This window comes from Strigops habroptila, chromosome 6, assembly GCF_004027225.2.
Source record: "Strigops habroptila isolate Jane chromosome 6, bStrHab1.2.pri, whole genome shotgun sequence".
NCBI classification, from domain to species: Eukaryota; Metazoa; Chordata; class Aves; order Psittaciformes; family Psittacidae; genus Strigops; species Strigops habroptila.
The window spans coordinates 35807564-35831711 of record NC_044282.2 but is presented as its reverse complement, the minus strand read 5'-3'; the positions used below and the strand labels follow the sequence as shown (position 1 = coordinate 35831711).

General features: G+C 37.8%; 1 protein-coding gene across 2 annotated transcripts in view; it reads right to left on the bottom strand.

The window, feature by feature from the left end:
* Positions 1–24148, bottom strand: part of LGSN (lengsin, lens protein with glutamine synthetase domain) — a 55361-nt gene that overhangs the window by 13979 nt on the left and 17234 nt on the right. Inside the window, exon 1 of one of the 2 annotated variants that reach the window (XM_030490432.1) lies at positions 6841–6870. The exons of the other annotated variant lie outside the window; for it this stretch is intronic. Coding sequence (XP_030346292.1) covers positions 6841–6870 — 30 coding nt within the window. Of the gene's footprint in view, positions 1–6840; positions 6871–24148 lie in introns of those variants that run through there. 2 annotated transcript variants of the gene reach the window in all.

Sequence of the window (24148 nt, the reverse complement as noted above, 5' to 3'; positions counted from 1 at the left end):
GAACAGATTTTAAAATGGTTTAAACATGTGGAGAAGGTGCAAAAAGGAGCTACAGAAACCAACTGCTTGCATTATCCCAAAGAATATCAAAATGTGTCTAGATCATCGTCTCTCCTAAGTATCCTGATCCTACTACCACAAGTGTGATTAATCCTACGGTGACTGGGAAAAGGATAGGACACCAAAACCAGTTACATTCAAATTAAAAAATAGCAGACATTTTAAGATTGTGGGTGATTAATTATTTCACAAACTATCAAGGTAGGGATTGAATTCTCCACCTCATAATGTCTTAAAATAGACTCCTTAATACAGTTTAACCAAAATATAAATCACTCTGTAACTGATCACAAACTGTTATATTGCTTCTGAATACCTACTCAAGCATGTATTTAAGACTCAGTAACTTAACCAGAAGTCCTTGCTTTGTTTGGGTTAGGCTGGAATTAACACCTGTAAAAACACGGGGAGATCAAGATATATCCTCTAAATTAAACCGCTCTTTACCTTTTCCACAAAGGAATAATCTGCACTCTTTCCGGTTTCTGAGTTTCCAGAAGAAACAGGGGTCTGCACAAAAGCAAAGTGAATGCCAGTTTGGATAAGGCAAAAGAGATTCCTGTTGGCAGACAAAAGCACATAGAAGAGAAGGCAGCAGCATCTGATGCGCGTATGGAAGGAAACAGTTACATGGACTCCAATAAGGCCATTAACACCTCCCTTTTTCTATATTATTCCTGCCTATTTTCCCTATTTTCTCATTATGCAATTTTCTATCATTTTATAGTCAGAAAAAGGCTTATGACTTCTTTTTTAACACAGGCTTATAAAAATATTCCCTTTCTCTCCCTCTTGCTTTAAATTTCTGTGACACACTGTATTTACAGCTGCTTTGGGAGCTTGCCAGGGCATTTTTTGTTAGCATGAAAGGCAGCTGGCTGCCAGCTCTATAGGGAGAAGGCACTCCACCTACAACTCCCATGCACATATCTTGACAGTGCTTGTGATGCCCACTTGCAATCAAACACAGTAACTGCCTCATTCACAACAAAATTCCTTGCTTACCCCAGTTTTAGCCCTCAGTTTTTAATGAACCTATTTTTTCATCTGAAGGTTTTGGTATATTCCCATAATACACCATAATATACACCCCATAAAATAATTCTGGGTGTATTGCTAATACCTCTGCACATTCGCCTATGTAGAATAGGCCTAATTCCTACAGCTCTGCATCATTATGGAATACAAATGTAATGAAGGAACTTTCCTGAATAACAAACCAGACAGAAACCTGCTTATAATGGAGAATTATAATGGAGAATTTTAACACCTCCATTAGCAATACAAGAAAGTGAATGAAGCTGGGGCGGGGGGAGAAAAAGTAGGGGTGGAGGAACCAGCATCTGCCTAATGAAAAAACCCAAATAATTTTTAAATAAAAGAGGCTTCAAATTACATTTCTAGATGTATTAAATTATTTTTTGAGAGAAAGAAGAGAGCCAGCTACGAAAGATACAGTCATAAGCTTGCATTTTTTAATGCATTTATGGAAAATAATTCTCATTTGTAGCAGAGGTTGTTGTCATTAAAATGTCCTGATTTCTACTTCATGAAGTTTTCAGAATTGCTTGGTTTCCTTTGAATAAAATGAAACCAGTAGCATAATTACAATACCATCTGCATTTCTGCTTTATAATGTATTCCCACTATCATCAAAAATAACCATTGAAAAATTTAATGTTAGATCATTTTTTCCTGTTCTCCCTATTGTAGATCTCTGAAAAATGTTCAATAAAATGACTGAAGGAAAGACAAGCACATCTGTTTTTATAACACCTGTTTACTGAAGCCAGACAAAGAGTAGTTCATGTATCAAAAGCAAAATTTCAGAAAACTGCCTGTTCATAACATTAGCCATTCTGAATGCTTTCATGAACACAAGGTACCATCCCCACATTGTAATCCTTAGCAAAACAAATTCCTTCTGAATACAGATGAGCAGGATAAGGACTAATAACTTGTAAATTTGTTAATGGAAACATTCATTTGCAATAGAACTCTAATAACTAATGTGTCTATAGTAGTCTATAAAGGCTACATAGAGAAACTGAGACTATGGTACAGCGTTTTGGTCATAGATCTAAAAGAGATACTACACCCACTGCTCTTAAACAAAAGCAGTGATCATTTTTGCTTTCAAATAAACAAAAGTCCTACATTTATATGGAGAACAACCTATGCATTACTTAAGGTCCTCAGCACAAGGCGCACTGACTTTTTGCAGAAGAATGACTTCATTTGTAAATAAACTCAGACATTCATGGACTTTCATTTAGAAATTACACAGAGTATTTTCTGCAGTGAATTAAACAGGACTAGGTTTGTTGCAAGGTACAAATACAGCATCCCTTCCTATTAAAGACAGTCATATGCATTATGGACTGTCATATGAGTTATGACACAGCCTTAGTTGTCTAGTAGTTTATGTGGTGTCTACCATCAGAAAAGGCCTTGTACCTGGGCAGAGAAGAGAGAACACCCAGAAAACAAGACTTGACTTAAAAATTATCTATCTGTTTAACTTTGTATTTTGAGCACTTTTTTTCTACAGAAAACAGGGTTAAGTAAAAAAGCAGCTTGAAAGAGTTACGCTGCAAGTGAGCTGGATACATATCATGACTTAATCTCATGGAACCATGTGTCCTTCAGTACTGAAAAGAAGCCAGAACAGTTACAGCATTAATATGGCAAGAGTTCTGATTTTTTATTTCATTGCTGAATATTCCTACATCTTTGTTGTTGTGTGGCAACAGTATCAGGAGATGCTAGAGCTACTTGAAATTTCTTTTAGCCAACATTTGTTTCAGTAGCATTCAAATTTTGTTTGCTTGTTATCAAATATTTACTGGCACCCTAAGACAGAATTTCAGTCTTGAAATTTTTGAAATTTGCTTCTCTTTCTTAGCAAGTGAGCACACGGGTGATAATTCAAATATTCCTGCCAGAAGGATTAGGTCCAAAATATAAGCAGTGTGGGCCACATTATGCAACCAATCTGAGATTTAGATTTTTCTTTTTAAAGATATATCTGATATTTAATTATCATTGATAAGTATTAGAACTCCCCCAAGTTCTGATTTCCACCAAGACTTCTTGCGCCAGTGCTGCAACTAGTGCTGGTACACCGATCCCTTCTGCATTGGGGATTTGCGCCTGCTAGGGTTTCAGTAGAGGTGGACAAGCACAAGTCCTACAATAAAAGGGGTGGATCAGACTTCATTTCCATTATGGATAACTTCAGCTCATACAAATAGCAGCTTTGCTTATCTTTACTAGTGGGTACACAAGAGTCTGGATGTCTGAAGCCATTAAGGGAGCATAAAGGCTACACTCATGCATCACAGCACCATGCAGGTAGGAACACGAGAATAGAGGACAGTATCAGCAAGTATTTCAGCACTGTACAGATGAAATTGCTTGCTCTACTTAACCCAATTACATGCCACTTCTGGCATGCCATCGGGCTTCTACAGCTGATAGACATTTTACATCTTGTGGTAACACAGAAAACATACATCTAAAGCAATTTTTCTTAATCAGTTTATGTTCACTTTTAGGCTTTGCAAAAGCTCTGAAGTGGAACATTAACTATATCATGAAATACAGCACTGCTAAAAGCCAGTTCATCTGTAAACCTGCAGGCTGAGAGCATTTGGAAATGTAAAGTGTTGCCTTTGGGAGGAATAATAAATGCTGAATTTTCTGGTGTGTGAAACGCAGGCGAAAATCTAAGGCAATTCTTGAAATTTTGCCTTTATAGGTGACTGAAAATACATTTGTAATGTTCAATGAGGCAAATTCAGAGGCTGCAGTGGGAACCTTCTGTTTTTCTCCTACTTTTTGTTTGTGTCATGACCTCAGGCAAGACTGCAAATGTTACTGTGGTTTACAAACCTGTCTCAAAAACATATTGAAAAAAAGAGACAGGGAAATGAGAAAAAGAAACTCACACTATAACATTTGAAAGGGCGGGGTGGGAAAAGCAGAAAGGGAGCTAGTTTAAAAGATGCTCTGAGTAACTAGGTGAATAGCTGCAGAAGGATTTCTATCACAGAAGGTGAAAGAGGCAAGGTACAACTCTAGCAGGAGATTTTGTATATCTAATCAACAACATAACCCAATGTTCCTGCTAGTGGCTACCCAAAAAAGTGGAGCACACATTCGGCAAAATGTACTGGGTCTCAGACACTTTCTCATTTTCAATTTTGTTTCAGATCATTAACCAATTTTAGACAGTATTTTAACTGATTGTGAAGAGGTCAAATTGTGATGTTCTTCCTGAGTTGTTGCTAAAGATTTTCCAAGAATGAAAGATTAATTTTGCGAAGAACACCAAAATGGCAAAATCTGGTATAACTAAAAATTACAAAAATAGAGGAAACTAAAACAGAAAAGTAAAAAATATGTAAAGTTTGGTTAGCTGATTTTTTTATTTATGGAAAATTAAACTGCTTCACTTAGGTTTGACTTTTTTTTCATATCATATAAGATAGGAAAAATTTTGAAATAACTTTTATTTTTCATGTTGAAAAACTGAAACAAAATGTTTCCAATCTAAAAAAAAAAATCTAAATATACGGTTCAAGTGAAGTTGACATGTGACATTATTCACATTGTTTGAACTTTTCTTCCAGTTATATTTCAAAAGTAACAGTTTTTCAAAGTATTTCAATTGCTATGAAAACATAAATGCTGAAGAACATTTTCTGGCCCACTCTGGCTGTTACCAGGTTACCCTTTGGCCCACTCTGGCTGTTACCAAGTTACCCTTTACAGCTCCCCCAGGTTGGTACAGTCAAGTTTAATTAATCTTTCAGTCTACTAACGAATTTCGAAAACTAGAAGTAGCCATGGGATGCTGCTTAAGACCTTACACAACAGTGCCCATAAAGCAACTATACCCATGCCCAAGTGCTTTCCCTGCCCTTTCTCCTGGCAGATGAAAGCATTGCCCAACTGCTCCCCCAGTAACCAGGCAGCGAAGGAGCAAAGGACACAGGAACAAATTATCTACTGTTGGGAATTAATGCAGCTTCACTGGAGTCACTGGAGCTACACAGATTTGTACCAGGAGGGAGTCTGGCCGTAGGGTCCTACAGAGGACAACAACGCAGACATTTGAGATTTGTACCAGGAGGGAGTCTGGCCGTAGGGTCCTACAGAGGACAACAACGCAGCTCCGGGCACAGAGACGGATTTTGGCTCTTGCATGCAGCACTAAAACAACGTGTGCTACGATGAACAGACACCAGTGGCTGGTAAGCTAGAGACATGAAGATCACAGCACATTGTCAAGATATTGCTGTGACTAATTTCTCCCTCGGTGACCCTGTTGGATGAAGTGGCTATTTGAGAGTGATTTACTGCTACAAAAACCTCCTAGTGAAAGGCCTGCAAGTGGCATAAATATCAGATGCATGTGATTATTGTGCAGTTAGAGAAGCTGAAGCACAAACTTGCCATAGGTCACAGGAAGATGTGTGGTAATATGAGCAGACGCAGTCTCCTTTCTTCTTAGAAACTTTTAAATATACTCAAGATTACCAATGTCCTTTATGTAAAAATGAATGTAATGGGAGTAGCACACAATATTGTGCCACTTATTTGCACATCTGACAATCTGGTACTCCCATCCAAAGCCTTCATAATATATAAACAATCCTTAGATGAGCTTCTCAAGGTCACTGATTCTCTTGCTGCCTCAAAACAGCAGAACTGACCTTGTGGCAAGGTTATTTGCAAATACTTTCCCTTGGACTATGCCACATGTACCATGTAAAAAAAAATCCCTAAAGTAAGACAGAGTCTCAAAATGAAGAAGTTGATCTTGCCTTCACAGTAATTTGGGACCACGAAAGTACACTGGTAGTGTCATCTCCAATTTGTGGCAGTGTAAATGAGGTCTAAAAGCAGGATCCATTTAACAGTTGACTAATCCTCAGGAAGACATTTGCAAGCGAATGGACTTAATGATCTACGAGACTTTTATGTCTAATTTCTGTGACTCATTTGATATACAAAGATGGTCTAGGAAGCAGTCAGTGACTCAGACTATGTCCATCTCTAGCATATAAAGTATCCATTTGTTCACCTTGATAAAATTGTCTAGTAGCTTCAGGAAGTCTGCCTCCAGTTACTTCCAAGCTACATTACATCTTTCTCTTACCAAAACATCCTAATTTCTTGTTTTCATAATGAGATAATTTGGACACTACTCAAAATAACAGGCACCTCTTTATCGTTTTGTTTGTTTGCTTACTTGCTTGTTTGTTTGTTGTTTAAGGTTTTTTCTACTTTATTGAAAAGTATATATTGCAAATTCAGGACGAACCTGTTTTAAAATCTACTCATATAGAAACTGAGCAGCTCCACCTAGGTCAGCAGTCTTAGGTCAGACTGGTCTGACCTAAATTGTAGTGCTTTTATTTACATTAATGAAGCCACAGCCAATCTTTCATTAATATTAATGGATCAGATTTTAGACCTTTATTTCTATTACTTTTGATACATTGAAATGAATCAAATGCAAATGAAAGAAATAGGAAATTAAAATGTGTTAGAGTTGCTTCCTGAAGCAAATCAAGTTTTTTTGGCTTAAAGAAGAAGCCTTTCTTTGACCTGCATTTGCTTCAGAATTCGATCATGCTCAACATACGTGCATGGAAAGCCTTGCATATCATCCACAATGAACTATTCACCTACTTGAAACCTTACAGTGGATGCAAAATGTATTTTATATCAGCATATCTGCTTAGAAATCATTCACAGTCAGTCTCTTACCTGCTGAGTAAGACCTTCCTTTTTGTTCATGTCCACTTCATTTTAGTTCAGGTCACCATTAGAAATGGCCTAGTGAAAATCCAGTAGAAAGACATCCCATATTTATAGGCAGAGATGATACAATAAAAGTTAGTTAAAACAGTATTGCTGTAAAGTTCTTTTCCCAGAAGGCCAAGCAGATGTTGAACCATAAAGAGCAAACCCAGTGTGTCATGGCCAAGAGCAACTCTTTCTGGAACAGTGTTAAAGTAGTAAACTGACAAATGGACATTACTAGTTGCATGCCTGCCTGGAAACAAAGACAACTGAGTATAAAATTGTTTTGCTCAACTTTTCTCCTCACAAAAGGCTTTTGTCCTGTAACAAGCCATTTCTGTTCTGGAATACCAGCTATTGTTAGGCTCCTTAGAGGTAAAACCTATATTGGGCATTATAATGACAGTATGTTATCGAGGCACATGGACAGGGATTTGAAAGGCACAGCACATTGCAAGAATAACATGCAGTACTAGCCTGTTATTCTAGCTGCTTGCATGTTTTTAATATTGGTGGATGTAGTTGTAACAAATTGGGGGACGGGGTCTTTTTTGCATTAGCTATCTAAAATTATTTCAAATATTAGATAGTTAAGATTGTCCTTCTTATGTTTTTTTATTTATCAGGTTCAACATGAATTCAAAGGACTATGTTTAACTGACATTTTTTCATTCAATTTCCTTTAGCTGATACAACATTACAGGATGACCGTAACATGTGTGCTTACAGCAACAATTCTCAACAACTGATCAATCAATAAACTCAAGTAAGCATGATGTTAAGATGGGAATATAATCCTGTGAAAACTCAGGTTTGCCATTTTTTTTATGTTGGGAAAAATAAAAGTTAAAGTTAGCCCATCAAAATAAGGACTATGGGTTAGGAGCTGTAGTTCACAAAAATATTAGGCATTGCCAGTGAAATGCATAAATACGGGTGCCCAAATCCCAGACTGTGATTCCAAAAATCCTGCTTTGTCTTGGAAATACTGAAAGGCCAGAGCTCCTAACTTTGTGACTTCATCTGTGCTATTTCTGTAACTGCCCCTGTTCTGAACTGCTCCATTTGTCACAGAGCAGAGCAGGCAATAGCTGAAAGTTTATTAGTATTCAATAGGCTTACTTATAAGACTTGACATTTTGTCAAGATTTAAGAAATCAACACCCAGCACACTCCATAGGACTGGGCTCGTATAAGACAGATAGGATGGAAGTCAACATTTTGCTTGCAGAATACTTTTTTAAAAATAGTTGCCCTCAGGCTGTCATCATACAACAGTCAGAAAAATTTCACAGTTCCTTTTTTAGGCAACGTACAGGTGTCATAAACCTATAGCTTGTGACTCTATGTTGTGATGAACTGTGCCAAAAGGAGAACACTTCTGAGCAGGACTACTCAAACCAAATAGTCTGAGAAGCAGAGGCCAGACAGAAACAGGTCTTCTGGCTTTCTTTTTTTTTTTTCATTTTGAATTCAAGCATGAAGAACTTCACCTTATAGTTTGAAAAAGACACACTTAAAGTTAAAAATCTGATTCATCAGAGCAATAAGAGTGGTCAAGCACTGGCACAGGTTACCCAGAGAAGCTGTTGGATCTCCATCCTTGCAGATATTCAGAACTTGAGTGTAAAAAGCTTTGAGTAACCTGATACAACGTCAAAGCTGGCCCTGATTTAATTGGTGGATCAAACATGATGACTACCATAGATGCTATCCAGCCTAAATTATTCTATGATTGTACATCTGACTCATTTTTACGTATTGTTAATTAACTTCATTACATTTTTGCTAGTACAAAAGATTTCTACCAGACTTTGTATTCTGTTCTACTCTGTTCTGCTAACCAGAATATAAAGACAAGAAAGAACAAATTGTGCCTTAAAGAGCGTAGTTTTTGAGGCGCCAGTCTCGCAAACATCATTAGTACTGAATAATCTTTTCATTAGCACTGGAAGAATCATTTATTTCCATCTCAAGTACCTATTAGACCCTCCTAAAACAGTGTTGTTTTGTTTCATTTTATTTTCTGGACAGAGTGAAGTAAGGGAGGGAGATGGTTCTCTGATAACACGTGCCTGCGAGAGGCTGCTGGATTCAGTAGAACTGTGCTGATCAGAGAAGCTGAGAATCTGATCTAGAAACTGATGGAAGCCCATTTCACATCTACAACAATGCGTGGACTACTGCAAAGAGTACAGTAATACTCATCATCTTCTCTCCTTTGGCAAATAAGATAAATCAGGCCAAATCTACTGTATCTCCAAGAGGAATATCATTTTTAAAAAATAAAAAAACAAAAAAACTGGCTTTTACATGTGCATTTAGAAAGACATTTTCTGTCACTAAGCTTTTGCAAAAACCTGTTTTCACATGGATGTGGGAGTATTGCTTCATAAAAACAAACCTCCCAACAGTCTTTCCCCCCAAAAAAAGCTCCAGAGGAAGGTATGCTAAAAGGAAGAAATATTCTGCTAGTATCCCATAGAGAGAAGATAAAATGAATGGTACCATGTTTATTTTACATTTATCATTGAATTGTGTGTAAGAGACATTGTAAGTGGTGAATTCCAAATCACTGGAAACCCAGTGTAGCACCTGCATTGGCTACCAAGGAGTTAAAGGGTCAAAGAGTACTGAGTAATGACTACTGCTTGATCAGGGATGCAGCTGTGAGAAACATCCTTGCCACCTCCATCCCACTAATGTCGGTTGTTGGCAGATGGATGGGCTGGAGCTGTCAGGCTCTTCCTCTTCCAGCTGCTTGCCCCATATTTCCTCCCCTCCTCCTTTTCCACTTGATTACAGAAGCATCTTTTCTAGTCTTCAATCCTTTAAGGTAGGTGTAGCAAAATTTATTTCATCTTCCTTCATAAGAAGCCTTGAGATGGTTTCAATCTTAACATTAGCATAACTCTATATTAATTTTATTTTTTTTCCAGCTTATACTGGCTACAAAGTCATGTTTAACATCGTTTTTAGTAAACCCACTTCCTCAAGGGTATGCATTTAGACCTATATGTTCTTTGTAGCATTCCTGGAAAAAGATCCTCAGAACTACCCATAAGAGTGTTCTCTGGAGGAGAAACAGATTTACAAAAATGATCCCTTCCTTTTAAAATGTAGAACTAACATTATGAGTTTGTGTGATTATTTAATTTAAATATGCTGGGCTTCAACCACAGTTTATAAATAATAATCTAAAACCCTAGACACTTCAGAACTATAACATAGACAAAAGATCACAAAAGTGATCACTTAATACTTTAACTACAGTTACTTTGTATGCATTGTCTGTGATGAATAAGTGGTAACGAGAAAGTGCAAACTGCTCATTATCCTATTAGCGGCTCTTCAACAGCTAAAAAAGGGATACAGCTTCTCCGATGACAGCTATTGCAGCAAAAAACTGCCAGTTCAGGGGACCTCTCTGCTGGCGAGCTGTCGGCAACCTTCATACACACGATTTCACGAAAATCGTGGCTTAGAACTACTTCTGATTCCAGCTACAACAAAGAGGTTAAAAGGGTTAAAATAAGATTAAAATTATCATTGCTTGTACTCTCCTTCCATTCAGATTGGTTTTCTAGAAGGGGAAGGTTCTGTATGCTCCGAATTAACATTGTTTTAAGCAGCAAAGAATCTGGGCATCCACAAGGAAACTTCTTTTTCTCCCCACCAGTGTAGGTTACCTTCAGCTGTTAATTTCTGTGGGTCTGCTGAAATGCCTAAATTGTTCAAAAGAAACTTTAGAGGATACAGATTTTGTATCTGGGGTAGGTCTTGGATAATGCCTAATGCTCCTCAGGTTGGGACAAAGAAGGATTACATCCTGTCATCCGCTTCTAGGCATGGAAAATTTCTCAAAATAATTTTAGCACTTTTTCTCATCACCTAAATTTTATGGGGTGTGACTACTCCAGTTTCTAATCTTGTTTGGCATGCTAAAAGACACCTATTCACCCCAACTAGATCAAAAGTAGTCCTCTCCTTAAAGACAACTAAAGTAGGTAACTAAAGGTTAACAGAAAAAATAGTTCAAAGAGAAATTTTTTCCTTCAGTTTCGGATGCCCTCAAAACAAAAGGCCTTTTAAAGCCTTATAGGATTTTTATAACACGTGGAGATTCCCAAACTGGTGCCAGCTATTTAGTGCCAACTAACATCCACACTACACAGTACTGTATGGATATACAAGCTAAGATGGATTTTGCATAGACCTGTCTCAAGAGCTTTTGAGAACAAAGATCCTTGAGCTCCCAAGTTCCAAGGCTAGCAATTACATGGCCAGCAAGAGGAGATACTCACTTAGTCTCTCCTTCACTGCCATAAACCTGTAATATTCTGTACTAATACCTAAAGGCTGGCATTACAAATCCAAAGGTGAAATTCAAACATCAAAATCCCTTCAGGAAAATCTAACCTAATATGTTCCTTCACCAACAGGATCTCTGGTTTTACCTCTAAGCCTGTGCCTTGCCATGATTATTAAACAACACTGCAGTTTGTCTTGCAAAAAATTGTTCTTCATTTATTCACAGCTAACATAAAATATTATTCGGCATCAAGATTTGCAAAAGACTTCAGCTAGTTAAATTTCATATTGTTACCTAGTGAAACATAAAAATAGAAAAATTATTAGGCCTTGGACTTGCACTGATCCTTACTCAATTACCGTAGCTATCTTTCTGCTAGTTCCTCTTTTAAGATTTCTTCATATGGTTTTCCCTTCCCACATTCTCACAAGCATGCCTTTGCTATGCGTGACTGCATTTATCCAGTATCCCCCATTTGTTGGCCAGTCATTTATACTCCAATTATGTAGCTAGACATGCTACAACAAAGCACTGCTCACTCCTCTATTTGCAGGTGCCAAAAGTTAGGCACTCACAGGCAAGGATAGGACTGAAAAATTGGCCTAAGATGTATTAGAAGTTAATGAACTTAACTTTTATGCCAATGGCATGTATAAGAAATCTTATCAATAGATAATAAACAATTATTTTATACTGACAATAACTATAGCTGTTAAAAATGTTTGACTATTTGAAACTGTAACAATATTTGTGCTTCAAATGATGCCTTAATATATGCTCTCCATAATTTTAGCATTAAAATGAAATGCCAAACCTTACTACAGACCCAGTTCTTGGTCTTCTATATATCAAATGTGCAAAAAAAATGCAGGGACCCTTTTATTTATTTTACTCTTAACAATACATTTGACTTCTTTTCTATATTTAAAGTTTAAAACTGCTCTTCAAATTATAAAGAACTACTGATTAGAAGAGCATGAAGAACCTGGCATTATATGAATCAAAGTGATACTCTTACACAAACAGCCAAGCACTTGTGAGTTTGTATCATTCCTAATAAATGGAATCAAAAATGTTTCATCTTTTCCATTGCTTCCTCTGTCTCATTAGCTGACTGAAAATTATTCTGTTTCTTTATCTATTGCTTTACTTTTTGCTTTCATTCTCTGCCAAAAATAGAATTTCTCTTCCAGTCTGAAAGCCAGTCTGTTCTTCAAAAATTTAATAGAGACTTGCACTAAAAGTATTTTCTCATAGGCCAGCTTTTATTTGCAAAGCATATGATACTTTAGTTGCTCCTATATACAGCTGTCACTGTAATAGAATTAAAAAAAAAAAAGTACAGAGTAATGTTAAGGGCTTTAGGCAAGTGATGAAGAATATTAAAACAAAAATAAGACCATAGCTAGAAGAAGTATTCCCATGCCTCTAGCTCTGCCCAATACACCTTGCTCAGTTTTTACAGCTATCCCTGTGATGCTGTCTAACTATGACACACTCTCTGAGGTGAACTGGAAGAAGCTGCACAACAGCAGCACGGACACCATCTTCCGTGACAGCTGGGATTTTCCACATTGATTTACCATGCAAATTCCTGGCTGATATAACAGATCTTATTTGGCTCATCAACACAGCAATGTCACAGGCTGAGGTGCTGTAACTGCATAAAGTCTTATAATTTATTTCAGGACCATGCTTATTTGGGAGGCCATGAACCCATGCTGGAAAAAGGTTATATGGTTACCATCAGCTGTCAGCTCAGACCATGACCAGCTCACCATGATTTGATTCCTGTTATCTCTTGTTACTTGCCATCACCCTCCACAGCTTTTTCCATATTCAGTCAGTCTTTAAGAGCCCTTTTGACATTTTGCCTTCCACCCCCATTTTAGCAGAAGTCCCCACAAGTTCTTGTCTGAGACAATTAAGGGAAAAGCAAAAAAATCATTCCATGTTTAGTTGCACTTGAAGACATACATAGTCTTCAAAAACTTTCTTAACTAGGAGCAAGAAATCTAAACCAGTCATAAGAACACAGGGAAAAAGTGATCACAGATTTAAAAATGTAAGACTAGTTATATGAGTTTAACCAAAATTAACCTCAAAAATCTATTTTTTTCCTAGGGATCACTGAAATCAGAATACAGTTCTGGTTCACTTCTGGAGAATCAATGATATCAAGCAATTTTCATGTTTTCCTGAATTGCCATAGGGAATAGTGTAAAGACATATTATAAGCAGCACTCAAGAATATTATGACAAGTGTCACAATAGCTTTTGCATTTTCTTGGAGCCCTAGTGCCTTGGGAAAGACAATTTAAGAATCCCTGCTTTCATTTAAAAAATATATTTCTATCTCATATTTTCAAGGAAGCCTTGAAAACAAGCCAGTGCCACAGGAAACTGTTTCTTGGAGAGCTCTGTGGTTTAGGAGGAGGTGGGTTGTTGTCTTTTTTTTTTTTTTTGTCAAACCCTGTGCTAAACTAGCCTTAATTATGACTTTTATTTTATCGTGTCCAGATTCGGTTGTGAGCAGCTTGCCACTGATATCAATGGTTCTGCTTCACCAATTTCAGTGTCTCAGCTGGCACCTTTTAGTCCATTTCAACCTGATCCAAACTGATCTGGCCTAGATAGTGCAGACCTGACTACTTACTGCACCATTGCTTTAGCTCCTTTGCTACCCACTAATCTCTCCTCACCCTTATACAACTTTAAATCCCTTCTCCTCGTATGGAAAAAATTCTTTAAAACACAATTCTGACTATGTTCAACCAGATCTGAGACTCAATACCTGAAGTTACAGCAATGCAGAAGAGGTAAACTGCTGCAAACTACAATACACACTCTCAAAATCTGACTTGACTCTGTTGATGCAAATACCAGCAGCCCTGAGGTTTACACCAGTGATTGGGCATGATCATGCCTAATTCTGCAGCAGTTCAAGTAGAAAGAGCATAGTTTAGAAGGGCAGAAGACAGCTGCTACTCTTTTAGGCTTTCTCTGGGTCATATTTCCTTGTTTCTTCTCAGCAGGAAGAGTATCTGTTAAATTCTGCCATCTCCTCCTCCACCAGGTTTTGAAAATGTTCTCACGTGATAAATGAATCTGACTGAAGCCAGGAGAGCTGCATGCAGCTAAACCTAAGAGATTTTTAGTCAGACGTTTTCTGTATTTTCCATGTTTAGAAATCATTAAATAGTTCAAAATCTGTTGATGAAAAAAAGACTAGAAGAGAAGTGAATCTTGTAGAAATGAAACCTTTTCAGTCATTCCACGGAAATCTCTGGCAGAACAGCCTTCCAGATAATTAGACAGAAGGGATAAAAGAACACTAAATTCCTAAACTTTCAATCCCAACTGGTAATTTAACGTCAAATGGAAAATAGTTGTCATGTTCTAAATTTACATTAGGTGGCACCATCCTCACGGATTTATGTTTTACGTCAAAAGCTGTGAAACATTCATTCTGAAATCGAGTATGAAATACCTTGATACAGTAGGTATTTGATTTGCAATCAACAGAAACATTTTACATTATTTAGACAAGAAAGAGTACTTAGTTTCAGCATGAAAGAAATCTCCATTACTAAAGAAAAGCTGCAGGAAAGCAGGAATGCCGACGGATTTACTACTAAACTTTGCTCTCTAATAGGCTTATTATGAAACCTGCAATGCACACTCCATTTCTAAACAGATCCTGTTCTCAGAAAAATAATTGCTAAAACTCACTTATGATTCAACTTATTTGGCTGGGTTATGATAATTTTCCAGGACCCTTAAATTCTTTATTATTAATAGAAGAATTTCTCAAAGAAGTTGACTGAGGTTGCCAATTCCATTTTGTGACATTTGTCACTATTTCACAGTTTGGTTATCCCCGTGTTAAAATGAAGTCAGAACTTCTGAAACACTTTCAGAAAAGGAGTGAAGGAGTGGTAATTGGCGACAGCAACCAACACCTAATTCAAGTCTTCTCAAATCACCCACATGTCAAGCAAGGCATGGACTTAGAATAGTATCCAGTGTCTCTAGGTGGTACCCCAAAATCAATGGTAATATGTAAGAAAGTTCCCTGCCCCTGAAGAAAAAAGAAAAAAGAAACCAAACAGAACAGACCCACAAAAAACCTTTGTGTATTCTTAAACAGATTTCTGCAAAATGTTTTCACTCTGAGGTACTTCAATACTTTGGTAACAGTGTTTCAGCTGGCAGGCCCTAACTATTTCCATGCCATCAGACTGCCATCACAGTTGAAAATCTCATTAGAAAGAAATTCTTACAAGACTCTTGACAATAGTGTTCCAGGTCTCAAGGAGAACTCTTGAAAGTTATCTGCTTAAAAGTTTGGGGTTTAGTTTTGCCAACCTTGGAAAAATAAATAGAGTCAAACAGGTAGGAACAGATGGATGGTAACTGTGTAAATATTTCAGGAACTCAGGAGAGATGTGACTTTCTGTTTCATTGCTCCATCTCTAGTATAAGAGTCCAGGAGCTTATGCAACCAGTTTAGGTAACCTGTCTTTCATGGTGACCCTCTGATAGAAATTTCACCTCAGTGCAAGCTCATGCCATTTACCAATGCTCACAGAGACAGGTGACCAAACAGCCTGTGACTTACATGAGAATTAGATAACAATTTTTTTTTTAAATCTCCCAAGGACCCAATATGCGATTTTAGATACTAGGTAAAAACAGCCTCTGAATCCTATCACAACTGGTGCTAATGGGAGGGCTTTTCATAAGCTTTAAGATTTGACCCAGTAATGATAAATATCTTTTCATTCTGTTTATGTCCAAAGAAAAAAAGCTATGATAATTTGAATTTATGATTCAGGGTAGGTGATTTAAGTAAAAAGCATGTTAAAGTAGAGAAGGCCCTAAATACTTAGCCTTACTGCGTTTTGTACACGCTCGCATGCCAGGTGGCATTCCACTGAGCAATGCTTGGGCACAGGGCTTAGCACAGGCCAGCTGCCATTCCTAATAAGTGGCTTAGATATGCCAAACCCATTTTGGAAAGCAGAAGCTATTAGACATAAGGGCATGAGTCATGTCGTTCCAGTCAACCTCTGGATCCAGGAGATGTTCTTTGCCATATTTAATGTTTATGTTTAGCCTGACAGTCCAATATGGGAAAAGGAGGTAGAGATGGTCCTTTGGGCCTACAAGGATCCTGGGGAGGGACTCTTCATTAGAGACTGTAGTGATAGGACAGGGGGTAACGGGTTCGAACTTAAACAGGGGAAGTTTAGGTCAGATATAAGGAAGAAGTTCTTTACTGTGGGAGTGGTGAGACACTGGAATGGGTTGTTGTGAATGCTCCATCCCTGGCGGTGTTCAAGGCCAGGTGGGATGGAGTCTTGGGCAACATGGTTTAGTGCAAGGTGTCCCTGCCCATGGCAGGGGGGTTGGAACTAGATGATTTTAAGGTTCTTTCCAACCCTAACTATTCTATGATTCTATGATTCTATGGCAATAGCACATAGGAGGCTATGAAATGTGTGGCTCCTATGAGAGAGTCATTGTGAAAGCTATGGTAAGTAAACATGAAAAATTCATCTGAGTTCCCCCAAAGTCATTGGTTGAAGCATATTTGCTTCGTGGTGAAAGTACACATAACACATCTGATCAGCTAAGGGTAAAGTAACAACTTGAAAGTAACAATGAAGTTTGCAATGATCCTTAGTTTCTGCTGGAGATATCTAAAGAGCCTAAAGTAATAGCTTTCTCACAACTTTCCTGAACCTGTATGAACTGCAGTTGACATAATTATTAAGACTTCACAAGAATTTGGGAGAATTTTCAGAGGCATGATGGAAGGCTTAGCTTTGACATAAGAACTATCCCTCTGCCAAACTTAAAATTCCTGCTTCAAAGCAGGGTAGTGCTGGAGAATTTTACAGAAAAGATCTCAAAGTATTCGCATGAGCAAAGTGGCACTTTGTTCCTAGCCTCATTCACTGAAGGAGCAAAGTTATTTGGCTGAAATACTACAGCATTCAGCCAGGCACACAGGCAGGGTATGAAAAGTTTTGGCTTAAACTCAGTGCTTCAATAAGGTATAAACAACTAAAATCAGTATTGTATACTGGGAATGGAAGCTGTCTTCATTGGTGCATTCAGTGGGGCATAATAAGTCGTGCGGCTTGCATCACGTGTAACGGACACACAGAGTTCTGACCCTGCTTCTTCTCTTTCCGTCATTGCAGCAGGGAAAAGGATCTTTTAATAGAAATACCAGAATAGTTTAAAAGGTTGTTAATAACCCAATCTATATAATATTCATTTATTCTCCACCTAGTATTCCATTTTAACTAGAAGCTCAAGAAGCAACCAGGAAATAAATGTCATCTGAGAGTACTCCTAGCATTTTTCTCTAGGACATGCCCAAAGCAGACTGCAGTCTTCCCAACCCATGAGGGACAAGGAGGCATGTGAGGAGTGAGAGATGTGTATCAGTCCTTCCTGTGTGCTAGCTGATGTTAAGAAGATGCACATGCAGTATGACTCAGCAGCAACAAACCTGCAATTTCCTGCAGGCCTCAGGCATTTGACATCAGAATGACTCAGTATCCATAAGGAGAGTAGAGGAGTCCTTTGCACAGCTGCACCAGAGCATCTTTATAAGAATTTCAGAGAAATAACTGTAGTTTTCAAGGTCTCCTTTTTCTTATAACTTTTTTAGGTATTGCAGTAACCTTCCTGCGGTTGTTTCAACAATAAGATATTGTTGCATGAGGCTAGTTGTGGCTCCACAAGTCTTACAAAATGGTATTGCATCCCCTCTGAGAAGTTCTTATCATCTTTTCCACCAAATTTTTTATATTTGCCAATACTAAAATAACTAAACACAAATATTGTAAGATAAGGGTCATCACTGAATTCTGATGAAAGGAAGCCTAGATACATCCTACAGGCTTGGGCATTTTTTGTGCCTAAAAATGAGAAGCAGATCACACTTCACCCAGTGAACAGCCTGCCTTCAGCATCTGACCAATCCCACACTTCCTAGCACAACTACACAGCCAGTGCTAGGTCCTCCAACCCCAATGAGGAGTTGGAATGGAAAATTTATGCTAAAACGAGCAAGATCCCTTCACCCGTGCTTTGAAAGGAAGCCACAGCTATCCATCCTCAATCAAGAAGTCCCACACAGAGCATGAATTCACTCCACAGAGGAATCACTGTGTTTGTTACGCTTTCTGTTTCATGAGAGCATCTATGTACTAGCACGAGGACTCATATTCCCACGAAGAATAACAGACTTCTATTGACCAAAAGTCAGTTCTGTCAAGCTTTGACATCAGTGATGTGAAAAACAACTGAGGGTTCAAATCTGATGATAGAGATTATTACAGTGTCACATAACAAAAGTTTTAAGTCACCTTTTCAAACCACAGCTGAGGAATTAACTTTAAAACTAATATGCAGAAAGATTACTTAGGCTGCAAGTTCTTTGGCTGTCGTTTACTGTTTTAGCCATACGACTGTGGGACCACAGCTGGTATGTGACCATCTGTCAAGGAATGCAGGCTGAGGAACTGAGGTCTGACACTGGAAGTTAGGAATCATCAGATAAATTATTTCCTGGCAACCTTTATTCTGTTCGCTCATACAATTGCATTTCAATATAGTCTTTAATTATGTAATCACATCTTCTTCTTCCCTTTTTTGCCTCTTACATTTAATTCAGCAAATGGATACCCATGGTAGGTAAATCAAGGTTTTGGAGGCAACTGTAGATGTACAGCTGACCCTTCATCTTAAATTATATTTTTCAACATAGTTTTTTTTTTTATATGTGAGTTTATATGAACTGATAACACCAAAGTCAGGTGAATTTTGAGTTTCTTTCTTTTACCACAGCTCTGCAAGAGGTTAGCAGAGGCACTCCTTGTTTTTCATGCATCACAAGCTTGATCTCCAACAAGCACTGCCATGTGAAAAGTTTCAGTATTCAATTGGTTTGTTTCCAGAAGAAAATGGTTTCTAGTAAACACTAAAATGTGACCATTTTTCATGTGAGATGTTGCACTTTCACTGAACATCATGAAAAAAAAAGTGGGATATGAGCAATTGAGGTGCAGTTCCCACCAGACACAAAAGTAGCATTCTAAATTTAAAAAAAACAAACAAATAAACCAGTTTTAAACACAAAAGTTTGAGGCTGAAAACTGATGAGGTCAGGCTCAGACCTTCAGCATTCAATTTTTCACTGAAAAACCAGTATTTTCTTTGAGGGAAAAAAATCAGTCCACCTACTATTTCTGCTTCCAAGCACTAGTCTGCACTGTTTGAAAATGTTACTAGGCAATGGCAGGGCAGCAGAGAACAAATGAAACAAAATTCAATGTACTTTAACTTGCATATGAATTTCAAAAGAAGAAACTGTTTCTAGTTTTGTTTACTTAGCCTGTTTCAGCTCCTTTGTTTATGCTTATAATGAAGTTCTAGGGGCAGGATGACCCCCTCCTGAAGAACACTGTGGTTTTGTCCCTGCCAGTCAATTGCTCCAAGAGTTGAAAACACGACATTATGGGGTTTTTTTCTCAGCAATTTAAGAAGCTTTGATATTTGTTGTTTAATGCCTGTTTAAAATTATCTTTTCCAACACACCACTGACCAGACCTGAAAGCTTTTTGCATTGTTCAGAAGAGGGTTATTAGTTCTGGTTTCATCTGGATAGGTAGTATTGTCCAGATTGAAGGTTTGCCCTTTATTGAACTAGGTGACTCATCTGTCATGGCTGCTTCTATTCTGGTCTGTCTATATCTTCACACTGTTGTTCTGGGTTTGCCTGCAGTTTGCATATGACTGCCTTTAGGCAGATGTTCTTCATTTTGGCTCCTCTTTTCAGTCTCATAACTAAGCCTAAAGTAAAAACATAAAATAAACCAAATAATCCAGGATTGTGATGAAAAATAAATTTTTCTTAGAGGTCATTTACTTGTGAACCTATTTAATTAGTCAAGGATATTCGATGCTATCATGGAACACGGGAAATATTTAATATTATGAAGTTTTAATATGATAGAAACTTTTGGCTGATGGGCTTATGTATTAAATTCTTTTATGCATATTTAGGAAAACAGATTTTTCAGTCTACAGCACTGAGACTTTGTTATGGCTTGCACCAGACATCCTGTGCCTGCAGCTAATAAATTGCTGCAGTATCAAAATTTAAAAGGCAATACTGTAGATTCCTATGGGACTCCTCCTTTCCAACAGCCCTTCATGCTACTGAAATGCCTTTACCCTGCTATAAATCAGGAGTTTTATCAGAAGTGGCTTGATGCAGATTGCCTATACTATCTCATTGCTGTAGTATGAGACACGGAACCCACTGCACACAAGAGGCACCTCTAATCTGTTCAAGAAATGGCAATTAGTCTTTTTTTTTTGTTTATCTGAATCAAATCCACTACTGTGCACTGAATATGGCTCCTTCAGAGAACCTCTGTTGCTTTGTGGAAACACTTCTTGAGAAAAGCATTCTTTTTTTATGGTGTAGTTACAAGGGGTTGTTTTTTTATTACAGCTCTCATTTTCATTATTATTATAATAAACATTTCCATCAAACCAGGATTTTTATTCATTGAGAATTATTCATAATGCAGTACAAATTTTTTTGTATTCATCTTTGAAGAGCAATAAAATATGTTAGTTACTACTAACTAGTTACTATCTATCATAATACTACAGTACAAATCAATTCTTTTTTTCCATGAACATCATAAAGATATATGTGACATTGCAGTAGACTGTCGTCAAAAATACTATTTTCACACACATGTTTCTGGTATTTTTAGATAGGAGATAAATGAGCGCCAGAGTAGAACTTTCACACAACTGCTTCTAATAAAAATGAGTTAAAAACAAGCACAGCACAAAAACTTACTGACCTCTGCTGCTTTCAGACTACTGTTGCTTCCTGCAGTCCTGGTCTGGAGCCTTAATGTCATGTGTAAGAGAATCTAGGGTGCAGGAATATGGATACTGCTTGTAGAAGATACTAAAGAAAAAGAAACAAGCCAATAAATCTCATTTAACTAGCATACTTGTTCCCATTTTGTTGCACAAGGTGGTGCACCCATTGCAAAACTGTCACAAAGAAAGAATTCATAGAATTATGGAATCATAGAATCACAGAATGGTTTGGGTTGGAAGGGACCTTAAAGATCATCTAGTTCCAACCACCCTGGCATGGTCAGGGACACCTTCCACCAGACCAGGTTGCTCAAGGCCCAATCCAACCTGGCCTTGAACATTTCCAGAGATGGGGTATCCACAGCTTCTCTGGGCGAGAATTGTTAGAAATCCTAAATGTTAGAAAATAATTTTCAATGAGAATAAAACATATTGATAATTTTTAATAAGCAAAATAAAATATCCTATTAAATGTCTATTAAAGCTTCAGACACTTTATATTAATTCACAGAGGTATAATACCATAATCAAAGCTACTGTTCTTTTCATCTTCATCTTCTCACAATGAAGGTCTTGAACCCAGTTTTTAATTTTCAAAAGTCCAATCTTTTTATGAATACAGACTAATTGTTTACAAGGATGTAAGGGGAAGTAAAAGCCATATCATAGGTCCTCATCATGATGTTCCCTACTGCTCAACACTGGCATAATTGAATTGCCTTGGGAAAAACAAACAAACAAACAAACAAACAAAACCAACAAAAAAACACAACACCAAAAAAATTTTAAACAGTTATTGGTGTTGGAAAGTCACATGAAAAATTGAGCATACATCATATTGTAATGCTTTGTTTTCTTAACATTTCTCAGTACATCTTTTTACATATAAAGAAAAAGGTTTCATCATTCATGCTCCTTTCTTTTTCTTTACTAAGGCAGGATTTCCATTTGAAAAAGGATTTTGAGGTGATTTAATGTATCTTTTGGACTTTTCAAATAATCCCTCAAAAGCTTGACAAACTCCATGTCCACAGTCTAGTTCCAGAGGTATCAAGGAGGATCTTCTAGTTAGTTCTTTCTTCCCCAAAATGCTTCTGTATGCTTCAAAAACTAAAATCCTTCCTGTATAAATCTACTACTTCTTCATGTACTGGCCCTCTGAAATTCACCTGCCTAACAATTACTTTTGCCTTTCAGTTTTGAAGCATGGAAGATAAAATGACTAATATGTTCTGCAGAAAAATGGTTCTTTTCATGGGAAAAAAGCCAAAACCAAAAACAAACCAAACATATTTAGTTCTACATGAAGGTAACAGGTTTGGAGCACTGAAATGACGTTTTCTGAACCTTTTTATTGCCATGTAAATTAATCTTCTCAGCCTATTCGTGGCCAGTGTATCTTCCCTAGAAAGTCTTCTGCTATTGCTGATTTGCAAAGGTAATATGACTACCAAGTTTGCAACTCATGGCACTTTCTGGCTGTTTAAGCTGTGGATGCTTTCCAGTGAGCAGGTCTGAAACCATATGTTGACCCTATTTGTACCTAGTTGAAACCTGGGAATGCCTCTACCTGCAGACAATCTGGGCACCCGGGCCAGAACACTGTCCCTCTGAACACCAGCAGTACCCCAACCTGGGCTGTGAGTCCTCCCAGGGAACACTCTTGCCCCCTTCATCAGAAATATGCATATGTATGAAGGAGGAATTCTGTTAAAACAGCTTTTCATGGCAAAAACATTGCTGCAAAATCTGAATGATCCATAGAAAAAATATTTTTTAATGAAAAACACTGAAACACAATGATTTACCTTATCATGAATGAAAAGTGTTCCTTGCTACCTACTGAACAATAACCATGGCTTCAGGAGCTTTGTGATCTAGGAGCTGTTACCCCCCTTTGTCTCCTATGAAGCTTTCTGGCCAGACTATATTTCCCATTATTTACTGGAGACATCCCTTACTAGAGTGAAGAATGGCACTTCTTTATCAGATCACAGGTTTCATGGTGAGTATTTCATCCTATTCCTCTTTCCCCCTTTTATTAGACCATGTTTCTGAGGTGGAGGACTGGCACATCCAAAACTCGAATTCATTCAGACTTCACAAAGTCTTCAAGCACTATTGGGACTTTGAAAGCAATGAGTTGCAGCTTGCTATATTTTCCCTACGGTAAATTCACAGCATCAGCTGAGCACCCTGTCAGCTTTAGAGCACCCACATGCTGCCCTGCCCCAAAGATTGGATATAAAATAGAAAGCACACAATGCATCTTCTTGTACCTTCAGGCTCCATCCTGCTGTCTAGCTCAGCCACCCATCTGGAAGTCCTGAATTCATTTACAGATAACAATTACGCAGTTCCCTTTTGGTAAATCCAGGACTCAAAAGCCACAGAAAGCCAGAAGAATATTTTAATCTGAGGTTGAAGTCCAGAGATGAAGAATACTGCTGATGGGCAGAGCCCACTTGCCAATGATTTTTTACCACTTAGAAGGTTTAACAGAGAATGGTATTAAATTCAACTCTTTTCACCACTTATTCAAACTTATCATTAATTCATTAATGTGATGGGTGACTCGCATCCGTGGCTGAAATGCCACATATTTCAGTCTGACTCATCACTGTTTAAGTTCTGAATTGTTTTGTCTCACAGTGTTACCAGCTACACTGCTAGTCTTTGCTTACTCACTTAAATAGATTTGCCATAGCCTCATGTCTTCCTCTCCATTACCCTCTCAGCATCTGTGGGCACAACCCAATGCTTGCACTCTGAGACAGGCTGGAAGATTTACAGCCTCATCCACAAAAGAGGAATCCTCGCTCCTCTGGAGAAGCCAGTCACAGCTTTCTCTCTCCTTGCTGCTGAGTGTATGCTACAGCCAATCTAAGAAAACTTTGGAAGATGCTCGGGAACTGGAGCTGCTGGCAAGGCAAAGAAGTGGCAGTCACTCCCCACTGCCTCCAAGAATTCACATTCTGCAAGGGGGATTTTCTTCTCATTTAAGCCTGAAAACATTCCTAAGAGGAACAG